General features: G+C 39.8%; 3 protein-coding genes across 5 annotated transcripts; 2 read left to right on the forward strand and 1 right to left on the reverse strand.

The window, feature by feature from the left end:
- Positions 1 to 6: 6 nt before the first annotated feature.
- Positions 7 to 18,871, reverse strand: fbxl13 (F-box and leucine-rich repeat protein 13). Of its 2 annotated transcripts, XM_055027381.1 has the most exons (21): positions 18,600 to 18,870; positions 18,376 to 18,482; positions 18,127 to 18,217; positions 17,979 to 18,046; positions 15,213 to 15,367; positions 14,126 to 14,235; positions 13,927 to 14,043; positions 13,168 to 13,263; positions 11,836 to 11,971; positions 6,696 to 6,748; positions 5,387 to 5,487; positions 5,117 to 5,246; positions 4,612 to 4,710; positions 3,231 to 3,351; positions 2,976 to 3,138; positions 2,780 to 2,899; positions 2,524 to 2,647; positions 2,383 to 2,463; positions 2,093 to 2,227; positions 662 to 825; positions 7 to 582 (listed from the first exon to the last, which is right to left on the reverse strand). In XM_055027381.1, the coding sequence occupies exons 1-21, from the start codon at positions 18,669 to 18,671 to the stop codon at positions 429 to 431; spliced, it is 2,397 nt and encodes a 798-aa protein (XP_054883356.1). In that variant the 5' UTR covers positions 18,672 to 18,870; the 3' UTR covers positions 7 to 428. The 2 variants fall into 2 exon arrangements, with proteins under 2 accessions (XP_054883356.1, XP_054883364.1); XM_055027389.1 differs by lacking the exon at positions 662 to 825 and having other exon boundaries at positions 428 to 582; positions 18,600 to 18,871.
- On the forward strand, positions 5,112 to 12,931 carry LOC129358386 (leucine-rich repeat-containing protein 17-like). 2 transcript variants are annotated; one of them, XM_055027400.1, is made up of 7 exons: positions 5,112 to 5,224; positions 6,913 to 7,163; positions 7,854 to 8,336; positions 8,411 to 8,604; positions 9,193 to 9,348; positions 11,061 to 11,202; positions 11,286 to 12,931. In XM_055027400.1, the coding sequence occupies exons 2-7, from the start codon at positions 7,045 to 7,047 to the stop codon at positions 11,569 to 11,571; spliced, it is 1,380 nt and encodes a 459-aa protein (XP_054883375.1). In that variant the 5' UTR covers positions 5,112 to 5,224; positions 6,913 to 7,044; the 3' UTR covers positions 11,572 to 12,931. The 2 variants fall into 2 exon arrangements, with proteins under 2 accessions (XP_054883375.1, XP_054883384.1); XM_055027409.1 differs by lacking the exon at positions 5,112 to 5,224 and having other exon boundaries at positions 5,488 to 7,163.
- A 427-nt stretch (positions 18,872 to 19,298) lies between the features above and the next one.
- armc10 (armadillo repeat containing 10) lies at positions 19,299 to 23,461 on the forward strand. Its single transcript, XM_055027437.1, has 6 exons — positions 19,299 to 20,214; positions 20,394 to 20,539; positions 21,239 to 21,373; positions 21,468 to 21,644; positions 21,755 to 21,826; positions 21,921 to 23,461. The coding sequence occupies exons 1-6, from the start codon at positions 19,956 to 19,958 to the stop codon at positions 22,170 to 22,172; spliced, it is 1,041 nt and encodes a 346-aa protein (XP_054883412.1). The 5' UTR covers positions 19,299 to 19,955; the 3' UTR covers positions 22,173 to 23,461.
- The last annotated feature ends 493 nt before the right edge of the window (positions 23,462 to 23,954 follow it).

Genomic DNA, 23,954 nt, shown 5'->3' on the forward strand with positions numbered 1-23,954 from the left:
CTTTTAGTGAATTACCATGGCAAAGCCAGGTGAATTATTACCTGGTTTATAATTGGTTTGAAATATATCAGTGAAAATAAAAACACTTTAATAAGAAATGTACAAAAGCTCCTAAATCGATGGTTGGAGTGATCGGAAACAGGGGCCTCAAATTTCTGCCCTTGATGTTGGTCTGCAGCTTTTAGGTGCACCTCTGCTGCATCTCACTTGAATCAAATAACAATGTCGTCAGCAGGACTCTGCAGCTTCTAGTTGCCAGCTGAGGAGGCAATTCAACCATTCGGCAGGTTGCATGAAATATGCATCTAAAAGTCACAGCACACCGGACTTTGAGAACTTAAGGTTGTGACCTCTGCTTGAAGATAATCGTTCCTCCAGGTTTTTCTGTATTTAAACAGAACTTCGAGCTTTCTGGATGTAATTGCTGTTCATGACTTTCCAATGTCCCTCTCCGTTACCCATGAGTCATTATCCTTCGGGATCATTGCAATCTTGTGTACATTGCAATCGAACCAGGAGGAAGATGTGTCGCCGCTATACTCCCAGTGCGAGAGGCGTCTTTTCAGTTTCACAGCAGCCTCCCTTTAAAAAGAAAAAAGGACATTTGTTAGACAAGCTCTCGCAAAGCGTGCAGATGTCAGACTTTTGACTTTTAATGTACCATGAGATGCCTGCACAGTCATTTAATCTGATGGTGGTGAGTGGAGGACAAATCTTTTTTAGGTTTTTAAGAGAGCGATCGGTGAGGAGTTTGCAGCCACTCAGGTCGAGTTCTCGCAGGTACTGACAGCCAGTGGTCAGATACACGACCGCCATATCTGTCATCTGAACACAAACAAAACGAGGAACTGTAGCGGCTAAAGAAAGATAATATTTAATAGTGAGTGTGCATCCGAGTGTTGAGAAGAAGTATCTGCTCACATGTTGGAGATCAAATTTTAGTATCAGCAAAGAAAATCTAAATAAATACAAAATGTATTTTTCACATATGAAGTCAACCTGGTGCTACGTGAAAAATGTATTCATTAAAAATATTCTGTGGGTTGGTAAGAAGAGCAGTACACCCATTTAAATCTGGGTTGAAAACTAAAATCACATATCAGAAAAAGAGCACAATCAAACACTGTGTGTTTGGGCTGCTGTGCTGCTGCTTCAAAATCTGGATAATATTGATGGAACCAGAAAATCCAGGATAATGTCAAAGCACATCAGCAAGTCCACTATTAAACATCAGAAACAGAAAACATGAGGTTGTGGGGCAGCCTAGTCAAAGTTTGGATTTAAATGGGAAGCATCATCAATCCCAAAGACTCCAGTTTGGCTGGTTTAGAAGAATCCTCCAAAATTCATTCACAGAGATGTAAAAGACTCACCACCACTTATGAGAAATGCTTGTTGGCTGTTGACACCAAGAGTCAGATGGTTGATTTTAGGAGATACCGGATTTTTCTGGTATTGGGACTCCAAGTACCGATAAAACAAGTAGTTAACAAATTGGTACTTAAACGTCACACGATAGATTTTTTTAAACTAACATTTATTTAGAACAGGGGGGCTCTTCTTTTTAAACCTGTAATCACTTTAACTGTTTCAACAAATCATAAATAGAGCATGACACACGGATTGTTCGATCTGTAAATAGTTTATCAAATTACTCGTTGAGACACATTTTCTTGTTTTGAAACACATTTTCAGCTCGGCTAAGCACAGAGGGCAGTCTGTTTTATTTATCATCCTTTGTGTTTTCCTTGACATATCTCCAAACTCTGGACATTTTGGCCACCCTCCCACCATCTGACTTCAGATGGCGGGATATCGTGATATCGTTTTGTTTTTACAGGTATGAATCCCAGTGCTTGATGCTGGTATCGATACAGATACCAATACCTATATTGGTATCTGGTTGACTTGCAGAGAAATAACTTTTTTCATACAGGGTGACGTGGGTTGAATAGCGTTTGACAGTAGCGTTCTTAATTTCATATCAAACTATTTTTTTATTTGAAAAACTTAAATAAGAAGCAAGAACTGAAGAATTTCTGTTAGGAGAAAAATACAAACACTTTACTCCATATGCATATGCAAACTGAACCTGTGGACACGCTGCCATCTTCAGTCTGAGGAGACAACTGCAGAAAAATGAAATGGCTTTGATTGCTGCATCAGTCAGAGCCGGACATTGGGAAATGTCAATGTACTCCAGATCTCTCGCGTTCTCGCACAGCCTCTGTCCGGAAGGAAAATAAGAAGGCATAAAAAGGGATATAAAACTGTGCTGATATCTTCTCTTTCTCACATCTGCTTCTAAAGGGAGAGATGATTCTACAAAAAATATCCAGAAGGAAATAAACTTGAGGCCACTAATGACTGAAAGTTGTGTACCTCTATGCCCTGATCGGTGATGAATATACACTTGGCAATGACAATCTTCTTTAGACGGATCTTCTGAAGTGAAGCCAGTCCCTAAAATAGAGAACACTGTAATAGTCATCGAGACGGAGAACAAGCAACGTGGTTTAGTACCTGATCTCGGATGTTGCAGCCAGTCAAGTCCAGAGACTGGATGGAGCTGCCATTCAGGTTCTCCACAGCCTGGTCTGTCACCCTCTCACAGTAACTCAAATTAAGGTGGAACAGTTTATGCAACCTAATAAATTGTTTCCCAAACACAAAATTGCAACATTTTACTTTTTTTGTGCAGGCCATGAATCCCATTTAGGGAAAATGTAGATTAACTATCAGGATAGGATGAGCTCTGTAGTTGAACGTTGCTAAATACCTTCGTGCAATCCTCTTGATGGAGAACTCATTAATGAGGCAACACTGACTAAGGCTAAAGTTATGCAGTTTGTTTGCTGAGGGACCTTCAGTCAAACATTTGATTCCAGCATCACTCACCCTGAAAGACACGATGGAGAACGCCATGACGTAATTCCATCGATTCAGCAAATGAAGCCAACACAACCTGCACCCACCTGCTGCAGAGTGAAACATCCAGGTAATTCAAGTGTCTGAGCATGGCCACATATCTCATGCCATCATCAGTCATTCCAGGACAGTCTACCACATGCAGCTTGTTGAGACCAGCGGAGAAGCTGCACAGGGCCTCCCAGGTCACATCAGTTATTTGGTTGTTGCCTGAAGCACACATGAACATGTTCCTGCCTCAGTGCATAACATCCACACATGGCTAAGAAAGAGAACAGCAGCAGGATGCAAAATGGTCTCACCCTCTATACTCAAACTTTTCAGATTGGCTACTTTTGCCATGACTTTAAAGGTGATGTCGGACAGGAGAGGACAGCCCACTAGAGAGATGGAGGACAGAGTGTAACACTTGGAAAGTAGGGCCTGGTAGAAAAAGAAAAAAAAAAAAACATTATTTTTTCACTTTTACAGCACCACCTTGAAAAAGAATTCATACCCTTTGACTTATAAAGTCGTATTACCGAATCAAACTTTTAGATTTTATAAGAAATACCAACAAAAGTGAAGTGGGAGTGGAAGAAAGTGACACAGTTAAAAGAAAAAAGAAAAGTTCAGCATGAATTTGTACTCATATTGCAATTTACAATTTACTTTAATACGTAATTGAATTGAATCCAAGTAGTAAATAGTCTCAGTATAAATGTAGATGTTCTGTGAACGCCTCAAAGGCTCTCTAGAGAACAACTGTGAACAAATATTGTCATGCAGACCAGGACACACAGCAGACAAGACTGGGATAGAGTGGAGAGGTTTAAATCCTGAATAAACATCTCTGAACATCCCATAAATGAGTTTTTAATCAATCTGACAATAGAATATAACAACTTCAAACCTACCAAAACATGGCCGTCCACTCACTACATCTGACAGGCCACGTAGGAGGAGCATGAATTAGAGAAGGAACAAAGAGGCCCTTCGTAACTCTGCAGGAGCTGCAGAGAGTTACTGCTCAGTTATTGTACAATTGTACGAATTTGGAAAGAAAAAATCCATTGTTGGGGGGGAAAAAGCCATAAGTATTTTTTTGCATTTTGCCACAAGCCATGAAGAGACCAAACAAACACGAAACACCGTGACCAGATGACACTCGACCCTCTGTGCAACATGCTAAGAGGGTTTGAGTATAACAGGCAATGCACATTACCCTAAAAACAACAACAACAAAAAAACCTTCATGGTGAAACATGGTGGTGGCTGCATCAAGCTGTGGGAGCTCTATTCCTCATTTTCAGTTTTGCTTTCCACCAGTTAAAGACATTAAAACATAGAGCAAAAGCTGTACAGTTGTCTGTTACAATAGTCTAGTCAAAGTCCAGACCTAAATTAAATTAAGACTCTATGGGAAGACTTGATGATGGATGCTGACAAACATCTACATCTATTCTGACTTAGCTTGAACTTTCTTGCTTCTTCTTCACTGTGATGCACCTCTTTGTTTTTGGTCCACAACAAAATACCCAAGTTAAATATACGGGGGTATGAATACTTTTTAAGGAACTGTGTTGCTTCAGCGTTGATTTGATGTTGTTTATGCACATCACATAATACGCCAGAGTTTATGATCTCAGTAACATCCGGTTTACTTTGTGTGACTTCTGAAATGTTGCAGAAATAAACTCTTACCAAAACACAGGTGTCTGACAGAGTTGTCATGTCGTTCATCACAACCTCTTTGAGAGACGGGCATCCTGTAGAAATGTAATCGAACCCTTTGGGTGTCATCTGTGAAGAGAGAGGGGGGAAAGTGGGTTTTCACCCACTTCTCTGCGTTTTGCTTTTTTTTTTGGCATTTTCTGCATTCTTATGATCTCATGGTGAAAACCATACATCTGGATCCCAGCTAATGCTCGTCCCCGGAGCAATGAGTGCAAATGTTACATGGTGTACACATGCGGAGAGGGTGGGTGTGTAAACCCAACCCCTCCACTTAGATGTTTTGAAACTTTCACAGACCTTCCCCCATTCGCTCCGATGCGCCCCAGTGCAGAGGGAGAAACAAGATCAGACACGTGCAAACGGGAGAGTGGATGCAGTAGTTGGAAACTGAGTCTAGGAGTAAACTGTCGCTTTGGTCATCAGGAGACTTCGATTGTATTGATTAGGAACCAAAAGAAGCAAAATGGCTGACCTGAAGGCATCCGCTTAAGTCGAGGTGGATGAGATTTCGACCACCTTCCTCTGTGGTCAGGGTTGTAAATCCATCATCTGTGAATCTGCGGCAGTGGGCCAGACTCAGGTACTGAAGGCTGTGGCAATTCCTATTTGAGAAAAAGAACTGCCTGATATTTTTTATTGTTACTGCGGTGACTGATTTCAAGCTCGTCTAGACTAAAAAAAAAAAAGTGTACATATAGGGTAGAAAAAGCTAAATCTGGAGCTTTTATTTCACAATATTTACCTGAATATTGCTTTCAAAGACTGGTTGGTTATGAGTGTGTAAGAAAGGTTCAGGTAGAGCAGGCACGGACATCCCTCTGTGATTTTGTGAATCATCATATCCTGGTAAAGAGCAGAGTTTAATGTAAAATGTCTCTCTCAGCGTCACAAAGATTGATTTACATGTTTTATTTTGAAGCGGACTATTATTAGAAAACATTTCATTTTGGGTTTTCATTTTCTGGAAAGACATTTAAGACTCAGTTTATGTGAAAACAAAGATTATGCTGTTAATAATTAAACATTGTCATTTTCTGGTACGAAACTAAAGGTCTGAGCATCGGGTTGAACTTTCAGGCTTTTGATGTACTTACATTATAATTTAGAACAAAACCATTGCTATTTCACTTTTATATCAAAATAGCAAAGAAAACAAAATTCCAATTGCGGCTAAAATAAATATTATTTGATTAACCTTTTTTTATTATTATTACTGCTTCATCTAGTAGTTGTAAAAAGCTCATTGCATGGATTCTTACATGCGTTTACAGTTTTTTCCTTATGTAATAAAGCATGTAGATTAACCATATATTAGCTGATAACATTGTCTGAATCGGCTGCAGAACTAGAATTAGCCAATCACACTTTTTCTTTACATAAATAAAAAACAAAATAAAGTCTGACTGAACAGATATGCAGCTTCTAGCTTCCCAACAGTGATATGGTGGCAGTCCTTTACTGGTCATGCCACAAACATATTCACTTTTTGAATGCTGAATATTTCCAAAGAGTCAAACTTTTATGTTTTGAGAGGTTGGAAAAAGTTTAGCAGTTGATTGGCAGCAGCATGTAAGGGTGGAACTGAGAAACTGTACACAGCACAGGGAAAACTTTAGACGCAGAGAAACATAACCTGTCATCGAACTGTAAGGATTACTAAACATGTGAACGGTGGGATGGAAAGTTTCGGCCAACTTTTTTGTGCCTTTATACCAGTATCCAGGTACCAGCAGCTGAGATCAAATGTAACATTAGAGTGGAACTAAAACCACTACAAAAAGTTTACAGTAAACTTTTGCTTTCCTTTTCTTCACACTGTAAAATAATAAGAAAAAAGAGATTTACGACTGCTGGACAAAAATGAGTCAGAGTGATTCATTTGTGTGGGGAATGTGGTTTCCAGAAATCCTGCCAATCTGTAATTTAATGCAGGGTGGCATTAAATCAACATGACAAATGTTTTAGCCTTAAAACTGCATATATAACCCAAAAACTTTTTTTTTAGTCTCAAGATTTTCTCCAACTTTCAAACCATATACTAGTTTACTTACAGAAATAGCCAAGCACTCGGACAAGTTGAGTTCCTGCAAGTTTTTGCATTCGCCTAAAGGAAAGAAAAAAAGAGAAAAGAAAAAACAAAATGAGCAAAGCAAGGCTTGTTAAATTGTTTTCATCTATGTACTAGTAATAAACCTCGATACATATCAATTTTATGTGATGTCTCTTCTCTTTGATGATGTGCTGACTTGAGCTTTTTTTCCACAACAGAGTAAAGAGAATCTGTGTTGCATCAAAACCAACACAGCTGCCCGTCAGACAGCGGACTGAAGACTTTCTTCACAGATTCCCGCTTTGACTCTTGCTCCTGTAGGTGAAAATAAACACCCTGCAGAGTTCAGGATGCGTGTGATCTCACTGATCTTTTTAGTCCTTGTGGCTCTTTCGCTGCTCCCTTCCACCGAGCCAAAGAGACCAGGGAAGGGCCGAGGACTTAAGAGGCAGAAACTTACACGGGAAAGGTATGGATTCACTGCTGTTTACAATTCTGTTTCCAGAGACTCCGGTGTTTATAAGTCATAGTGAGCTGAGATTTGTTTCTGTCTGTTTCCAAAGAATAAGGATGAGGGCTTTTAGGAATCACAGCAGATCAGGGGCGTTAACCTTAATCTCCCAAGTGAGGGGGGCCAAATTTTTCAGAGGTCTGTTGAGTGATTTATTATTGTCCCGCATCTAATCGCAACTGTGCTTAGTGGCTGAAAACACACATAATCACCAACAGCCACAGTTTCAGCAGCAGGGGACCAATTTTATATTTCTAAACTACTAAATCTAAAGTTTTATCTGCCAAACTCTGGGTGAACTGACACAATTACCCTGGAACATTCACAAGTTAAGTAGCCAGATCATCACGTCTCAAATGGCAGCAATAAATAAAGTAAAACATCATTCCCATTAACAAATTATTACTTAGCACACAAAATGCAACAGTCGTCACAGGTCGGAGGGAAATAAGTCTCATAGTTTTATTTAATGGCATGAACATGAAATGTGATATTTTAGTCAAATGTGAGAGCACAGATGTGCAAAATTAATAAAGTGACATAAAAATCTGTCAGGAGTTGAATACTTTTTACAGCACTGTGTTGATGTGTACAACTTGTGCAGTGTTTATATACAAATTATGAGATGCTGGACTTTTTTTTCCAAAGGTCAAGGATGAAGGCTCTGCGGCGTCAGAGCAGATCGGGCCTTTCTGGCGTTGTGATACCAAACTGCTCAGAGATGACTCAATCTGGAGAAGTCTATCTGGATTGTCAGGATCAAAGTCTCACTTTCATCCCCAGCTCAAGCACCTGGTCCAGAGTACCTAACCATCTCCTTCTGGCCCGCAACCAAATTAAAGCGCTCCGCGGTGGATCCTTCCTTGGATACGAACGTTTATCCAGTCTGGATCTTCAACAAAATCAGATCTCACAAGTGGATGAAGATGCTTTTCAGGGTCTAACTCACCTAACCACCCTGCTGCTGCAACACAACCAACTGAGAACGCTCAGCGAAGAGGCGCTCATCCCAATGCCAAACCTTCACTATCTGCGTCTCTACGACAATCCCTGGAAATGTCTCTGTCCAATGGAAAGCCTCATACGCACTCTTCAAGTCCCAAGCAACCGTAACCTAGGGAATCATGCCAAGTAAACGATGCCACCAGATATTTAATAAGAGCATCATTGATTTACTGTTAACCTGTAAACATCTCCTGTTCTAGGTGTGCAGAACCAGTCAGCCTTAAGGACAGGAAGCTGAAGCAGATCGATCCTGAATTACTGTGTGAGGAATTTGGCCCAAACATCAACCTCACTCAAACTATAGAACCCATTCCGATCCGCGGCAAACTAGACGCCACCGCGCTGTGCCACACTTACATTTTCCCCGTTTCGTGGTTGGACTGCAGGAACCGAGGCAAGTTCAAGATCAGGCTTTATTCCCAAGTATCAATTTGATTAACGTCTCTCTACCGTGAGCCCTAAAGCTGGTCCTGTAATCCCCAACACTTGGTCTTATGTAACAGAGGGGTTAAGAGCAGATGATTCATAATTACTGTTGGGTTACTGGAAGAGCTGAACTTTGCTGTTTTGTTGGGGTTTTTTTTTTGAAAGAGAAACATTTTCATGGCAAGACATAAAATGAATCAATGCACATCTGTCTTTTTTTCAGTGCTGAGTCAGTTATTCCTATAAACACTAATTAATGTCAATTTATTAGCACCTTATCTGGTTGGAGAGAGAGTTTTGACCAGCGTATTAGAGTAAAAATATTTAAATTTTTCGAGTAAATGGACTAAATCAGTTATGTGATACTATTGTGTTTGCTGGCTTCTCCTAGATTTATTTGAAGCTGCAGTTTGTCTCTTCTGCAAGTGACAGAAATGTGGAATCAGAAATAATTTGATACAACAGTCTTTCATTTAATAAATCATATGTAGGTGAATATGGATAAAAAAAAGTTGCAATAAATAAATGTAAATGTACCCTTCCTGTGTCTGTCCAGGTCTAACTGAGGTGCCTTCAGGTATTCCAGACAGTGTTGTTCGGGTCGATCTGTCCCTTAATCAAATCCACCATCTTAAACCCAGAGATTTTCAAGGAGCAAAAAGTCTCAGAATCCTAAACCTCAGCAACAACGACATGCAGCGGATCGACACGGGTAAGTGTTACCCCCCATGCTCACAGATTCATCAGGATTACTGGATATAATAACATGTCCTGTATGTAATCATCTCGGTAATACTTAGAATGAATTGCTGCACTTATACGGTTGTGTTTATCTTAATCTGAAGTCCAAAAGGTGGGGAACAGTTAAACAACTGCTGTGGCTTCAGTTTTCCCCTTTTTTATTTTGAGCAGTGGTGGGCATTCAGCCATACATGTATATACAGGCTTAGCTTTATTTATGACGAGGTATACAAGGAGACATGCTGATATATAGCCTCGCTGTGTTTGAGTAAATCACGGCCCACTGGTAGGAACTGAATTTAACATCAGCAGACCAGCAGCTAATCCCGCTGGCGACTTAAACTGAAATCTATTTAACTTCAGTCCGAACTTGGTTCTGGTAAAAAAAAAAATGAACCAGTCCATCTACAGGAAGGAATACAAACTAAAGGCACCTGATAAGTCAAGTTAGTATACTTGACTGGCTCTGATTGGTTGTTTTTGACTGGGAGCTGTGCATTTCTTCAGACAGCAATCATACCTCAGGGAGGAGGAGGAGCTTGATTTTTTTCAAAGCTTATCTGTCCAATATTATATTATAACAACATATAATATAACATACAATATAGAAAAATGTATTTTGCAAACGTTAAATAATGCAGCTTAAATGTTGAAATCTGGGGAAAATGGCCAATCCTGACATTGTTCAGGAATCTTGATTAAAAAGTTGATTTGAAAGTGTGAAATATCTGAAATAGTGCCAAAAATGATTGGATGCTTGACTGACTGAATTCAAAAGCTTAAAGAAAAAATTTAAGTGAGGCAGATTGGGAAGAAAATGCAAAACCTGACGCAGACTGTTGTACCGTATTGACAGAAAATAGACTTAATCACTGATCATTTCCAGGGTAATCAAAGAATAATTCAAGAGAAAACTATAACCATCAACAGACCCAATGTGAAGTCAAGCTAAAGGCAAGAAACCTCTGCACGCCTCTGAAAACTGGCTGAAGAGGAAAGCGCACATTTACTGGTTTTAAAAGAAATGGTGCAACACCTTCGGACAGTTTGTCAGAGGTCCCTCAAACATTAAATTCATGCACTGTGAAGCACAGTGGCTCAGACATCATGATATGGACGATATTTTACAAACTGTGGTGTTGGGCCTAATTGTGTCACACCTGCATCTTGGTTCCAGACCTACAAAATAAATATTGCAGAGTGGAAAGCCTCTTGAAGTTTATCCAATAGTAAACATGTGGGTAGCATAAAATATGCTGCTTCTGAGTCAAAAACCAAGAAATGCAGGAACTGTGGAGTGAAATCAAATTGTCCTTGGCTGCAATAACAGCTCTCAGGTAATTGCTCAAAGTTTCCATCACTTTCTTCAGAATAACAACACAACTGATAAACTTCTCCTCTCGTTTTGCTTTGGAATAGAATGTACTGCATTATTAATGCATTTCTGTGTCTGAAAGCAAAAGCTACAAGGATTTCGAACGTTAATGTATTTAACTAGAAACTTGAGAGTTTCAGCTTCTGTGCAAAACTAGAATGCATAAATAATTTCCATCCTTCAATCCCTCATGCAATGAAAACAAATAAGAAATAGAGCTTCTTGTGTTTTAAAATGTTTGTGGCATGGTGGTACGACTGTTTAGGTACGTCTTCTCACGAGTCAATCACTGTTCTACTGTTTTGCAGGGTCCCTGTCTGGACTTTTACACCTTCAAGAGCTGGACCTGTCATCCAACAGGCTGCATTTTGTTCAGTATGGAGTTCTTGAAGATTTGTACTTCTTGTCCAAGCTAAAACTAGGAGGAAATCCTTGGATGTGCGACTACAAGTGAGTTCCACCCCCAAACCGCTGACAAAGACTCCAAAGACTTATTCTAATAATTGCTTACTTTTTCTCCCTCCACCCCCCAGCATACACTACATGGTGTATTGGCTACGTCTGCATCCAGGGGTGAAGCACTCTGGCCTGCTTTGCCAATCTCCCCTAGAATATAATGGGGAGAGAGTGGAGGACTATGTGCATTCTTACAACAGAGACTGTCCTAAAGACAGACAGCTCAGCAGACCGGATCAAAACCAAAGGGACGCCGAGCTTTGGGACTCACCAATGGAACTACAAGGAGAAATAGAAGAAGAAGAGTTGGAGCCGAGCCATCTGAGAGTGGCACAAAAATACCAGATCTTCCGACTGGCCTGACTCAAATGATTTGTTTTTAATAAAGACTTTTCATTTCTCCCTTTCTGTCAATACAGTACAACAGTCTGCATCTCATTGCTATGTTTTTTGCATTTTGATTTTTTCTTGTTACAGTTTGTCAGGTAATTCATAATATGAACAGTCCCACTGCAGCTGGTTTGACTTTAGCATTTTAAACAGCACAGCTTACATTTGATCACCTGTGGGTATTGGCACAAGTAAAAGACATTAAAAAAAACCACAAATAAAGAAATTAAAACTCACTGATATATTTTAAGCTGGACCATTTTGTCGAATGGCAGCCGCGCAGGTTCAGGTGGGTCACAAAGGGCCGGTAGCTCTTCAGTATTTTCTGCACTATAGCATCTGTTACCCAGTCTTTCCCCACCGAGAAGTCAATCTAGCAGAGACAAAAACACTTTAGGCATGAACCTTTACCACTGTACTAATGGTATTCAACCTACTTCAGCTTTTTCAGATTATGTAACATTATAGGCACAGATATTTTCAGATAGAACAAAACAACTAAATATGAAGTTCAAGGAGATATTTATATGGGTTTGAATTATTTTATAAATAAAAAGCTGAAATGCTTTGTGTAGAGTCACCATTTTCTGCACTTCATACTGATGTCTCTATCAGGTTTGCACATCTAGAGAAATAGATTTATGCTCATTCTTCTTTGTAAAATAGTTCCAGCTCATTCAGTTTAATTTATTTGCTCAGATTCTTAGTTGGAAATCAGTCTAAGCTTTAATTGTGGCTTTTTAATGGACAAATATACTTTGGTCTGACCCATTACTTTGTAGCTCTCTGTTTTAGGTTATTGTCCTGCAGGAAAATAAACCTCTGGGACAGAAAACAGGTTTCAAGGATTGTGCTCCATTTAGCTCCAACCATCTCGATATCATGACATAGCAGCTTCCCTGCCCCTACTAAAGAAAAATATTCTGCTGCTCCCTGCATGTTTTACTATGTGTGACTTTGTTCAGCATGCAGGATAAAAAGTTATATTTTGGCCTCATCTGACCAGAGCGTGTTCTTTCAGTCCTCAAAATGGCTGACAGGTCTTCTTATTGTGTCTCTGATACATCTCTTCTCCCCTGGTCAGTTGGTTTCGGAGTTAAACCCTAAACCAAGGTTTGTAGCTGTGCCATATTCTTTCTATTTCCAGATAGTGGATTGAAAAGAGCTCTTTGAAATACTTAAATGTTGTATATTTTATGAGCTAACCTTGCAGTAAACTTCTCCCTGTCCTGTCTGCTGTGTTCATTAGTCTTCATGATGCTGTTTGCTTTCTGATGTTCTTCAATGTACTGCTGTATTTACATTGAGATTAAATTGCAGACAAAAAAACTAATCATCAATTGACTTCTGATGGATCTTATTTGGGGTTTTTAAAGTTAAAGGGGTCATGTTGTAAAACTATGACACAGTCTTTAAAAACTACTACTACTACTGTCATTTTCCTTTATTATGTTTCGGGTTATTTTTTATTTAGTGTGTCACATAAAACCCCAATGAATGGCACTGAAGTTTTAACGAGCATGAATATTTATTTGTACTAATCCTCTATAAATATTTCACAGCACAGACCTGACTCCACAACGAGCCTGAGTGGACAATCGCTTTCCAGGTATTGGACACCTCAGAACAGTTTAGCCAGTCCCTTAATTCTAAATACTGAAAGATCTGAGAACAAAAAAGAGATTTACACAAGTTTCAGGCAAAAGACACTGGCACAGAAATTCAGACAAAAACTATGACACAACTTTGATGCTGACAGATTGATAGTTGTTCCTTGGTTTCACAGAACCCAGACTGGGTACTGACAGAACCCAGACTGGGTTCATCGTCCCTTTTGCCACTTTTTATGGCAGAGATATGTAAGCAAGCAGCCCCTGTCTGTTTCCAAACATAGTCATGCCGAAGCACAATTTATCAGGCGATACTCTCTATAGAAACACCAGAGTAAGGAAGGCCAACAAATCTCTCACTTTGCCAGCTGCTGTGAATCCAAAACAATCAAAGGCTAAAAGTGGAGCGAGCAAGCATGGCTAATAATAGACCAAGTTAAAACGGCTCTTACTTTAGTGGATATAAATCATGTATAAATATATGCATGAGATACAGACTGCAATAAAACTATAATGATCTGCATCTGAGTTTAATCACTCAGAGAACCTGTATGCAGGATTACAACAGAGTTCACACACTGCCTAAAATAACACAAATTATCTCACCACTGACTCCTTACAGAGGGGAACAGAATAGCTGGAGCTTCAACATGAAGACCAGGATAATACTAACAATACTATCTAAACAAATGAATGGTGAGAGCTGCAGATGAGGTACCTTCAGTGACAGGTGATGAGGGAGGTCTGAGATTCCATCAACTCTTTTCTCGAGCAGATGAGTCTTAGAAGGCCGCTGACCTTTACTGTCGAATTCTTTGACATTTGCCTCCAACCTCTGCCAGTTATATAAGAACGAGAACTGGTAAATGAGAAAGCAACTTATGTTTAACGTACTTTCAGAGGAATATCTTTAGTACCTCAAAATACTCTCTTCGCCTCTTTGCATCCATAGTAACGACGTGCCAAGCTGTTATGTAGCGGTTGAAGCGGACTTTGTACACCAGATTCTGAAGTTTCGCAATGGCGGCTAAATGAATGAGAAACTTTTCTTTAACAATGAACGTGATATTAAAAAAAACATCTTTTTTTATACCTAACTGAATAGTCTGCCAGTTCACGTCTTAAACAATGATGATAATAATGATAATATTTCTCTGGACGCTTTGGCTTCCCAGAATATGTTTGGTAATCATGACTGTTAGATCAATCTATTACTGTAAATTGCCCTTAGGTGTTAGTTTGTGTGTGTACTTGCCCACCTATGCTACTTAAGATGATTTCTGTCATATGTACTGACCTTCTGAAGACCAAGAGGCCTTTAAGGCTTTTGGGTTATGGGTTAGGTTTAAAACTAAGGTGTGAACAGAGTTCAGGTTAGGTTTAGCATAAAAGTCAGGGTTAAGCTACGGAAAAATAAAATTGAATGGAAGTCCTGGTGAAGATAGAAAGAAATATTATGTGTGTGTGGGAGAGCGTGTCCTGTGTGCGTCTGCGTTGCCCTGCGATGAAATGCCGACCTGTTCAGTGTGTCCCCTCCCTCTTGTCCCCTCTAAAAAACTCAAATGCCTGCTGTAATATTTTATTAATTTAATTCTAAAATGTATGTTTTTGCTCGCTCTACTCTGCTCCGTTGCATTAAAGATCTATTATATGCCGAGGTCATGCCATTCTCACCCTATTATGAGAGTATTGGCTTTAGCCCTCGATTCATTTAAAGTGCTGTGTAGGGAAGGGATATTGCTTTAGCATGACATTAACTCGAAAAATAAAAAAAATTTCAGCAAACATGCCCCCTAAGAGTTCAGAATTTATTGCCAGTCTCTAGCTACTTTCAGGATAAAATGAGTCACTAGACTGGAGCAATCCAACAGCATCTGGAAGGATTTTCAGCTTGGACATATTTAACCACAGCAAATGTTTTCTCTGGCTTCACTAACTGGAGTGGGATGCCTTTCAAATGCAATAAATCAGCAGCATTCATTATCATTTCTCACCATCACCTACCTGCTTTTCTCTTCCTGTATGACTTCTCAAAGATCAGCCATCCAAAGAATGCAGCTTTCTGGCACTTCTCCTCAGCATACATCTTTGCCACCTGCATCTGCAGAGCCATCGCTAAGATTTCGTTTTTCTTCTGCTGAATGAACTTCTTCCACGCCCTGTCACACCACGGCAGGCACAACTCATCAATAATTCAGTCAACAGGGACAAAAGAGAGGCTGTGAGGGGTCCATGCATTAATTATACAGCAGTGGGTCCAACCTAATATTTGCTAATCAAATCTATTTTATCTTCTAGAGTTTCATTGTTAGGAAACAGGAGAAATAAGGATAACAGAGACGACTTCCAGTGTTCACATAAAACGCATCCACTGCTGAAATTATTCCGAGAAGGAAAATGCATTTAAAACATACGGATTGCCAGGAACAGGAAATGTAGGGAATAAAATAGAAGTGCATTCCTGTAAGTCTGTATGCATGCTTCCTCTTTATATCTGATTGGTAGCTGGCAAGCTTTTTTAAGTGAATTCCTGCCGCCACTAGACTGGAAGGTGGATCTGGAGGCAGAAAGAAGAGATGAAAATAAATGTAGCAAAATAACCTAGCTGCCTTCAGAAACAAAACAACCTTGGCGTATTCGTTGACTGATTTATTCTTAATGTGAAGTCCTGATGTTTTTTTCCTTTTCTTAGTGACCTCTGAAGAGCTGCTGCACCTGCAGGTATTTAGGCAGATTACCAAACAGGCAGCTGCAGTTTTCATCAGGGGTCTGCTGTTTCCGCTCTGCTGCTGCATGTGCTGTCATGGATCTTTCATTTGGGTATAAACACGTGTTGCATTTTATATAGATGTTTTGCCCTAATTAGCTTGATTGCTTTCTATCTATAAATATTTCAGTGTTTCAGGGTTTCCTGGTTATGCATGCTTTTATGGGGCTGCATCTGCTTTCCTCCTCAAACTGATAAGCATGTCAGGAGTTTTTTACCCCCCTCCGTTTAAATCCCAGTGAAAATAATGTGTTGTTTGTTTCCTGATCGGTTATAATACTGCACATGGAGACAATGTACAACAGGTTAGGCAACAGGAGAAATAAGGCCGTTTAAATAAGGCCTGGCCAGAGGTCCACAGACTAAACGGGAGCAAAGCTTTGTTTCACTGCAGAGTAAACCAATTTTCCATGAAGACGTGTTGGGTTTTGGCTCTGTTGGCAGCTTCCCTGAAGAGATGGTGCAAAGCCAACCAGATATGGTGGATAAAGACACCGAAGGTGAAAATGAACAAAACGTCTTGAGCAGACGAGATCAAAATAACCAAGAAGTGGATGAATACAGCTTCTTCACAAAGCCTCCTCATTTCACTCAAAACATCATCCCTTCTACTCTTCAAGCGGTTACATGTTTTACAGTCGCCAAATGTTTATCCAGTCATTTGACATTGTTATGTCAAGTGTCATACCAATGATAGTCCACCTGTGGACGCAAAGACGCTTTCTTGAGTGTTTCCAAAAACAGTCATGTTCAGTCAGGCTATGAGCAGAGAAAATTCCCCTTGAGCAGATTCTCTGGTGATTCATTCATCAATCATAAAACGGTAGCTGTTTTTGACCGCCCATCTCAAGATTTCATCTTCTTTTCAGTGAGGAGATCTAGTTTAGTTCTCTACGTTACAGGTCAAAGGACCTTAAGGCGAAATGCATCCCTGTGTTTTCATCTGGTGCCGACAACAGTAAGGGATTCCACAGGGTGGGTCAATCTCATGTCCTTTCTCTACACAAACCCCCATCTTTGAATTACTTCATACCAAAAAATTATATCTACATTCCAAATGTTGAAGGCTTAAAGGAGAAGAAAGCATCCAAGTCCTTTCATGCATACGAATCCAGTGTTGGCAAGAGATCAAATGACGGAGTGTATCCTCCCACATGCTTGCGGCAGGTATCTGCAAGCATGATACCTGCTGCAGATACCTTCAAAATTTCTCTTTTCACATTTTGAGTTGGATGCAAATAAACCTCAAAAGGAGCAGGGTGGTTTTCACTTTGGATTCAGCGTGCAACCTTTCAGTCCAACGCATGACCCGACTGGACGTTCCGGCACTTTCAGACACCAAAAGTTCCACTCCGGTCCGTTTATTCTGGCTGCCCATCCGGAATACAATTTTGCTCGTTACAAGCCAAATGAAAATGTTTTCACTCCACATAAAGCTATCCAGAAAGAAATCTCCCCTCGGGGTCGCCTGAGCTCCTTTTCTCCTCAAGACAAATTCCTTTTCCTAAATAGTGGCTATGAAGAAGCAATGAAAGCTGGCTTGCTAAAACCCATAAGCCAGCCAGACCGCTCACAGATGCTTTCTGAAACCATGGAAACGGAGCCACTAACTTTGCCTCTTGGCCCTCGGAGCTGTTGTCTGAACCCAGAGATGCAGATCTGAACTGGATCCGGAAGAACACAAAAAGTTCTTCTCACCCAAAGCCCCAAAAATCCTCCCGCTCCTCTGTGAAGGCATACATCAAGTCCAAAAACCGCTCCAGGAGGGCGACGACGTTTTGACAAGGACCTGTTGCAAACGGACGAGGCTGATAAACGGCAATGGAAATCTGCTTTAAGATATTGTACATAGATGCCGTTCTCACTTCAATTTGCAAAATGACTTGGGGAAAAATTGGGAGAAAGCTTCCTGAAGTCACAAAAGGGTATGCCACATGTCTGTATAGATTTCTTTAAATTGCACTGAGCGCTTGTAATTCTTGATAGCACAAGTGTAGACCTACCTGAAGCACATACCCAGTAAGTGTCTCATGTAACAAGAGGCAGCCTTTTCCAATTGACAGTATCGCTCCTGCAAAGCACATAAATGCCTAAATTAAAATGTATTCACTTCCAAAATCTGTATTTCACTATTACATACTTGTATAATACCATTTGGGTGCTTTGGGAACTTGTTTCTACAGCTTTGGATTTCAGAGAATCTTTTTTTATGAAATCGTTTACATAATCAACAAATTTTTGCCTGCAAAACAAAACAAAAAAAAAAACTTTCATTAGATTGTATGAATTGTATGACTGCAGTGAAAATTGCAGAGTTGGTGTTCCCCCTTTATCCAAGACAAAATACATGAGAAATGGAGCCACCAAGCGGTTGTTTTATCAAACGCAGGCGGTACATACCAGTCGACAGTTCTCAGATTATCATGTCCCTGGAATGCAATAAGCACTCTTTTCAGGAACTCCACCGGTTCATTGGGATACGTCAAACAGGCGGCTGTCAACAATGCCTGTCGAAGGAAAGTTGATATGTGTTTTAAAGCCAGTTTTAAAGGTTCATGAGCGCTTAACTATCCGTATCTACTTGGATGCTTATGCGTAAAACTCTTCCACGTTGTACAGCCTACCTTGCTTATATGTGGGAGGCATTGTTTAATTTCACTCATCTTCAAGCTTCGGTCCGTTTCTGCAGCCGCCATGTTTTCTGTGTGCGGCTCAGCTGACTAGCTCGATGTATGTGTCTGCTTCTCCGTTAGCACGATTTCATTTCTATTTAGTCAGACATTTCGATTTCGAAAAGCGTTGTTGCTAGGTAACGGAAGGATTGAGCAGAGGCTATGGCAAGACGGTTGTATATTTATTAAATATCGTTTGAGTGTGCCAGGTAAATTGTAGTATCCATTTAATTTGTCCCTAGCTGTTGGAATCTCTTTAAGATAGTGGCTAAAGCAGTGCTGTGCAGTACTTGGCTACTGACCTCAAGAAGTGACAAATTCTTCTGTTTTTGTTTAACTTGTTAATTAGCTATTAAGTGGAATTTGTACTGAAGTTATATTAGGATGTTTTTAAAATTGACTTAAGTGGTTTGTATTTAACTAATTTGGTCTGGTTGTCCACTCTTGCATTTAAAAAAGCCTGCCTCTATGGATTTTTGTTTTAAACTACTAGTGCAATACTAGTACTTTGGCCTCTTTCCAGTTGGGACAATGATGGCAGAATTTAAAGGTGCAAATGGTTTTTTTTTGTTTGTTCCCCCCCTATAATTATTATACCTGGTCAAGGTTGTGTGACTGGTCAACAACTGTGCCATATTAGCAACCTAAAATAACACATGGCCTATTTTTACCCCGCCCAATCAAAAATGCAACCCTATCCCACCAGAGAAGGTTGAATATCTAGTCAGAAATTTAACAAGAACACCACTTGCAGTTGCAACTGTAAAAATAAGCTGCAGAGACTGTATCAAGCGTGAGTAATAAATCAGAATTACATTTATATTATTTTATTGTTATCTAACTCAGCTCTCAGGGATTACAAATAAAGCCACAGCCAGTTTGCCACAGGGAGGAACATTGGACAACTAAAACTAACGCTGGGAGATTTATCGCAGTTTAATTCACGATTTTAGCTCAAACTATTTAATATGTAATCAAAACACGTAACACTTAAAAAATAAGTTTAATATCACAATATATTGCAAAAAGTTGAGCCAAAACGTAAAAGAAGTTTTATGCAAGTAACTCAGGAAAACTTTTGGTTGGCCTTAAAACGGTCCAACTGATGAGGTTGACAACTTGACAACTGTAGCTTTTCAGCAAAGTTGTGTAGTCCTTACAACAATGAAAACGGTCAATTGTTTCAGGGCGAAGTTTTTAACCACTGCTGGCTAACATATGACCTCGGTTAGTTTGATAACCGCTTAATTTTCAAACGTTTCGGAACATCTGCAGCTAATTGCTAAGCAGCTAGCAGAGATTAGCAGCATGGGTGATGGCAGTGTTATCCCAAGGCTCGGCAACATGAAGGCTCTGCTGGGAATTGTTGCGGGTGCTGGCGCTTCTTACGGACTGTACAAACTTATCAGCGGGCAAGTTTTCAAGAAAACCAGGAAAAATCCCCATAATGAAAGTCCCAGCGTGAAGAGCAGCCAGCAGGGAGGGATGAAGCTAGGGCCGGGGAGTCTGCTAGCGAAAGTATCCGGACTGGATGTAGTCTGTGCCCGAACAGATGATGCTACATCAGGTAAATATTAAAAAGTTACACTGCACTCACAATAGAAAGTTAACTTCTGATCTCTTGTTTAAAAATGCAATTTAATTAAGATTTAAATCCTGATCTGTTAACAAATCCGCCTCTTCATATTTAGTTTTCCAGAATGCAATAACTATTTATTCATTTGTTTTATTTTTTTTGCATTGAAGGAGAGATCGTCCATCAATCTCCCAACAAACTGGAGATGCATCACTTGAAGATGCTGCTGTCACGTTTGCAGACCATCGATGACGTATCTAATCGGGCTCAGTTTCTTCTCACGCTGGGAAACGCTGCTGCCTTCACCGTAAATCAGGTACAATGAAACCTTTTGGCACAACCAACAAGGACAAACTCTCATTTTCTGGGCCCTGTGGATTCTGTTTGTTTGTCGTCGAATGGAAACAACTGAACCAATCAGTTGCTAAACATGTACATTTAGTGTTGTTGTTTTTCACTATTTCAAGGGGCATTCCCTGCCCTATCACTAAAATACAGAAAAGAGTTTGGTGACCTGTGGCTTAAACCTTAGTAATATGTTTTGGTGAGCTGATACTAAAATTAATTTTGTACATCTACCACTGCTTCTGCAGGGTGGTAGATCTGTGATGCTGTGGGAATATTGGCCCCAAATTTCTGGAATCCTTGTTAGAATAAATCACATCATTAATTCCTTCAAGTGTCAGGATGTTCATAATAAGTGCCAGACCGAACTAGAAAACTGAAAATGGATAATTGGGTCATGCAGTAGAATAAACTCATGGCCAAAAAAAGCCCAGAAATGGTTCAGCTGACATAGAATGTTGAACCATTTCCACTTGCTGATTATTTTTTCTTTTGTTTATTTTGTAAACTACTAATCAATGTTAAACAAATTAAGTTAAGGCAACTTTGATAATCTTCTCAAACTAAACTGTGAGCATTCACTAATTACTTTTATTCTTGATATCAGTGTAGAATACATCGGTTTTTTGATCATAGCTCCTCATCTACTGTTTTTTGCCTTTTTCTTCAGAACCAAATTCGTGAATTAGAAGGGATTCCTGTCATAGCTGGCTTCCTTTCTGATCCTGCTCCAGAGGTTAGAGTGCAAGCTCTGAATGCTTTAAATAATTTGAGTATGAATATCCAAAACCAGGAGCAAATAAAGGTACGTTGCTGTAAACGTTACACCACACAACAGCCAGCTGACTTTAATGAGGCTCTACTTGATGCATTGATGTCTTTTTATTCTTCTATTGAAGCTTTATGTGCCACAAGTGCTGGAACTGATTGAAATGTCTGCAGTGAACTCTGACCTTCAGCTGGGTGCTTTGCGGCTGCTGACGAACCTCTCAGTCACAGACAAACATCAGCCTTTGCTGAAGGGATCGGTCACTCTTTTATTGTCTCTGCTGGTTGTCGGCAGTGAAGCATTACAGGTTTGTGGAATTGAGTTTAATCTTTAAGCGACTTTGAAAACAAATGGAGCAACACATTGCTGTCCAACAGTCAAGAGGAAATCTGTGAATTTTTTCTGTTTCTCTTTCAGGTTCAGACCTTGAAAGTTCTTGTTAATTTATCATCTAATCCAGATATGATGGATGACATAGTTCAAGCTCAGGTACTCGTTTTTTATCGTCCAGTCAGTTAGCATATCTTTCTGTAGAAATGCATCAAAACAAACTGACTTCTTTACTCTTTGCTTTGGGACCCAGGCTCCTGCATCTGTGCTGCTTCTCTTTGATGAACGAACGTCTACGGCTGTGCTGCTGCGACTGCTAACCTTTGTAGGGAACTTGAAGGCCTGGAGGCCCTCAGCACAGGTGGCCGACGAACTTAGACGAAAACAGGACTGTCTGTTCCGGGTCATGCTGGATGAATCCTCCCAGCTGCACGGCAAACTTGTCCGGCTGCTTTCACACCCCGCTGGGGAGATTCAGGCCCAAGTAGCTCGTATATTGACCTAAAACTTCCCTCCTTCCACCTGCCAGGCTTTAGTCTTTAAACCGTTCCTCTTTAACCGTTGTGGACTGTGCTGTAGCCTCCTGTGGAAACTCAGCAATACTGTTTTTCTTTAGTGTTCCTTTCATCAGTAGTATAACTTCATACTTAATTCAGTTTTATCTCAGACACTCCAATTTTCTACAGTCTTGCTATGAATAGGTAAAAATGATGCCACCGTTTGTTTAGCATGTAAATACACAAGCTTTAAAAGACTCTCCTCTTCTTTTCACTTCTGAGTTTTTATAAGAAATCTATTTTCCTTAATGATCTGCAGATAACTTCTAAAATGATACTTACTAATCTCAAAAGATTCAGGTGACATTTAAGAAGTCAAGCCCAACTGCCAAATGTTTATATGCTATATTTCCTCTGTGCCCAACCCTCTGTAGCTCAGAGAGGCATCTTGGTCTCCAGTCATAAGTTTAACTTCTAACGGATTATGTACTTGACTTTAAAGAAACTCTTTTTAATACAAATCTAAGCTATCAGGATATCTAGATAACAGAATCTTTTCTGTTTGGTAGGCAGAAGCAAACCTTTAAACAAAACTGCTGATTATTTGTTCTGCAAATTTGAAAGCCAGGAGCTCAGTGAATCATGAAGATATTAAAGTTTAGCCACTGCCTCCACCACAAAGCAGAGTTATGCATCAGTTATTAACCTGGATGAACGAAGAACCACGGCTGCCAGAAGAAAGTGACATTAAATACTTGAGCAGGAGTACGTAACGAAGCCCCCAGCAGGCAGCAGGACGAGACTTGAACTGCAATGCAACTTATCATGAAACTTGAGCAGAGATGCAGCTTGGAAATGTTGGACTACTTGGTCCAGATGCCATGATTGTTTATTAGTTGTTTATACGTAACAAGGTTATTTATCCACACCAGTGATGAATGTGAACTGCACGCTTTTGATATCACACAAATCTATGCACTAGTGATACAGAAAGTGAGGGAGCCATCTAAATATTGATCGGACCAGAAGAAGTGCTTAAGAATAGTATTTTGACAGTATGGCACTACATGTGAAATGTTAAAAGCTGTGGTGAGTAGATGTTGAGATATGCTGCACTTTTTTATGTTTGGACACCTGTTTATTGACCTAAAAATCTCAGGCAACTATGGTTTACCAAAACTGAATGGTAGGATGCTGATTGATTATAACAGTTTATATTTATTAACTAGTTCATTTGTTGTTTTTCCCTAACTAGAAAATGTTTCTCTTTAAATTGTTCAATAAATCTAAATTGAGACATCCAAGTGTTTTTACTGTGACTTTTAACCGTATCTGAACTTTGAATTTCTTACATGTTTTGCTTTTGTTTATCACCATCTGGCAAACTATACTAACAGAAATCAATGCAAATGTGAATCCAGCTTTAGTTGTTTTTGTCCAACATACATCAATAGAGTTGACACTGAGGGGTAAATGTAAGTGCACCCTTAAACAATTGCAGGGTTTGAGCATGAGATCAGAAATCTGACCTCAGTTATTTACTTAAAGCTGACATGCTTTAAACTGAAAACAGACAAGTTTTCCAGAGTCATATTAGTCCATCTATCCATTGCTTTCATCCACTTGTGGGATTCTTGCAGTGAGATTTTCTCTCGTTTAGACATTTGAGTTTCAATTCTTCACAGGAAGGGAACGCTCAACAAATTCTCCCCAAATTTAGGTCCTGGAATGCTGAGTCCATGTGGACAGACGAATTCAGAACAAAGAATTTGGTCTTAATGGCGCAGCGC

Source organism: Poeciliopsis prolifica, unplaced genomic scaffold, assembly GCF_027474105.1.
Source record: "Poeciliopsis prolifica strain line A6 unplaced genomic scaffold, Auburn_PproV2 SCAFFOLD001, whole genome shotgun sequence".
In the NCBI taxonomy this organism is placed as follows: Eukaryota; Metazoa; Chordata; class Actinopteri; order Cyprinodontiformes; family Poeciliidae; genus Poeciliopsis; species Poeciliopsis prolifica.

Bases quoted from the DNA above. Each gene is read 5' to 3' on its own strand.
- LOC129358386 (XM_055027400.1), top strand. From the start codon at position 7,045: ATGCGTGTGATCTCACTGATCTTTTTAGTCCTTGTGGCTCTTTCGCTG. The intron at 7,164-7,853 runs GTATGGATTCAC...TTTTTTCCAAAG, and splicing joins CAGAAACTTACACGGGAAAG to GTCAAGGATGAAGGCTCTGC. The intron at 8,337-8,410 runs GTAAACGATGCC...CTCCTGTTCTAG, and splicing joins AACCTAGGGAATCATGCCAA to GTGTGCAGAACCAGTCAGCC.
- fbxl13 (XM_055027381.1), bottom strand. From the start codon at position 18,671: ATGGCGGCTGCAGAAACGGACCGAAGCTTGAAGATGAGTGAAATTAAA. The intron at 13,264-13,926 runs GTACCTCATCTG...TTTTGTTCTCAG, and splicing joins CTCATCACCTGTCACTGAAG to ATCTTTCAGTATTTAGAATT. The intron at 11,972-13,167 runs GTCTGTGCTGTG...TGTCTCTGCTAG, and splicing joins CAGGCTCGTTGTGGAGTCAG to ATTGACTTCTCGGTGGGGAA.
- armc10 (XM_055027437.1), top strand. From the start codon at position 19,956: ATGGGTGATGGCAGTGTTATCCCAAGGCTCGGCAACATGAAGGCTCTG. The intron at 21,374-21,467 runs GTACGTTGCTGT...CTTCTATTGAAG, and splicing joins AAAACCAGGAGCAAATAAAG to CTTTATGTGCCACAAGTGCT. The intron at 21,827-21,920 runs GTACTCGTTTTT...TTTGGGACCCAG, and splicing joins ATGACATAGTTCAAGCTCAG to GCTCCTGCATCTGTGCTGCT.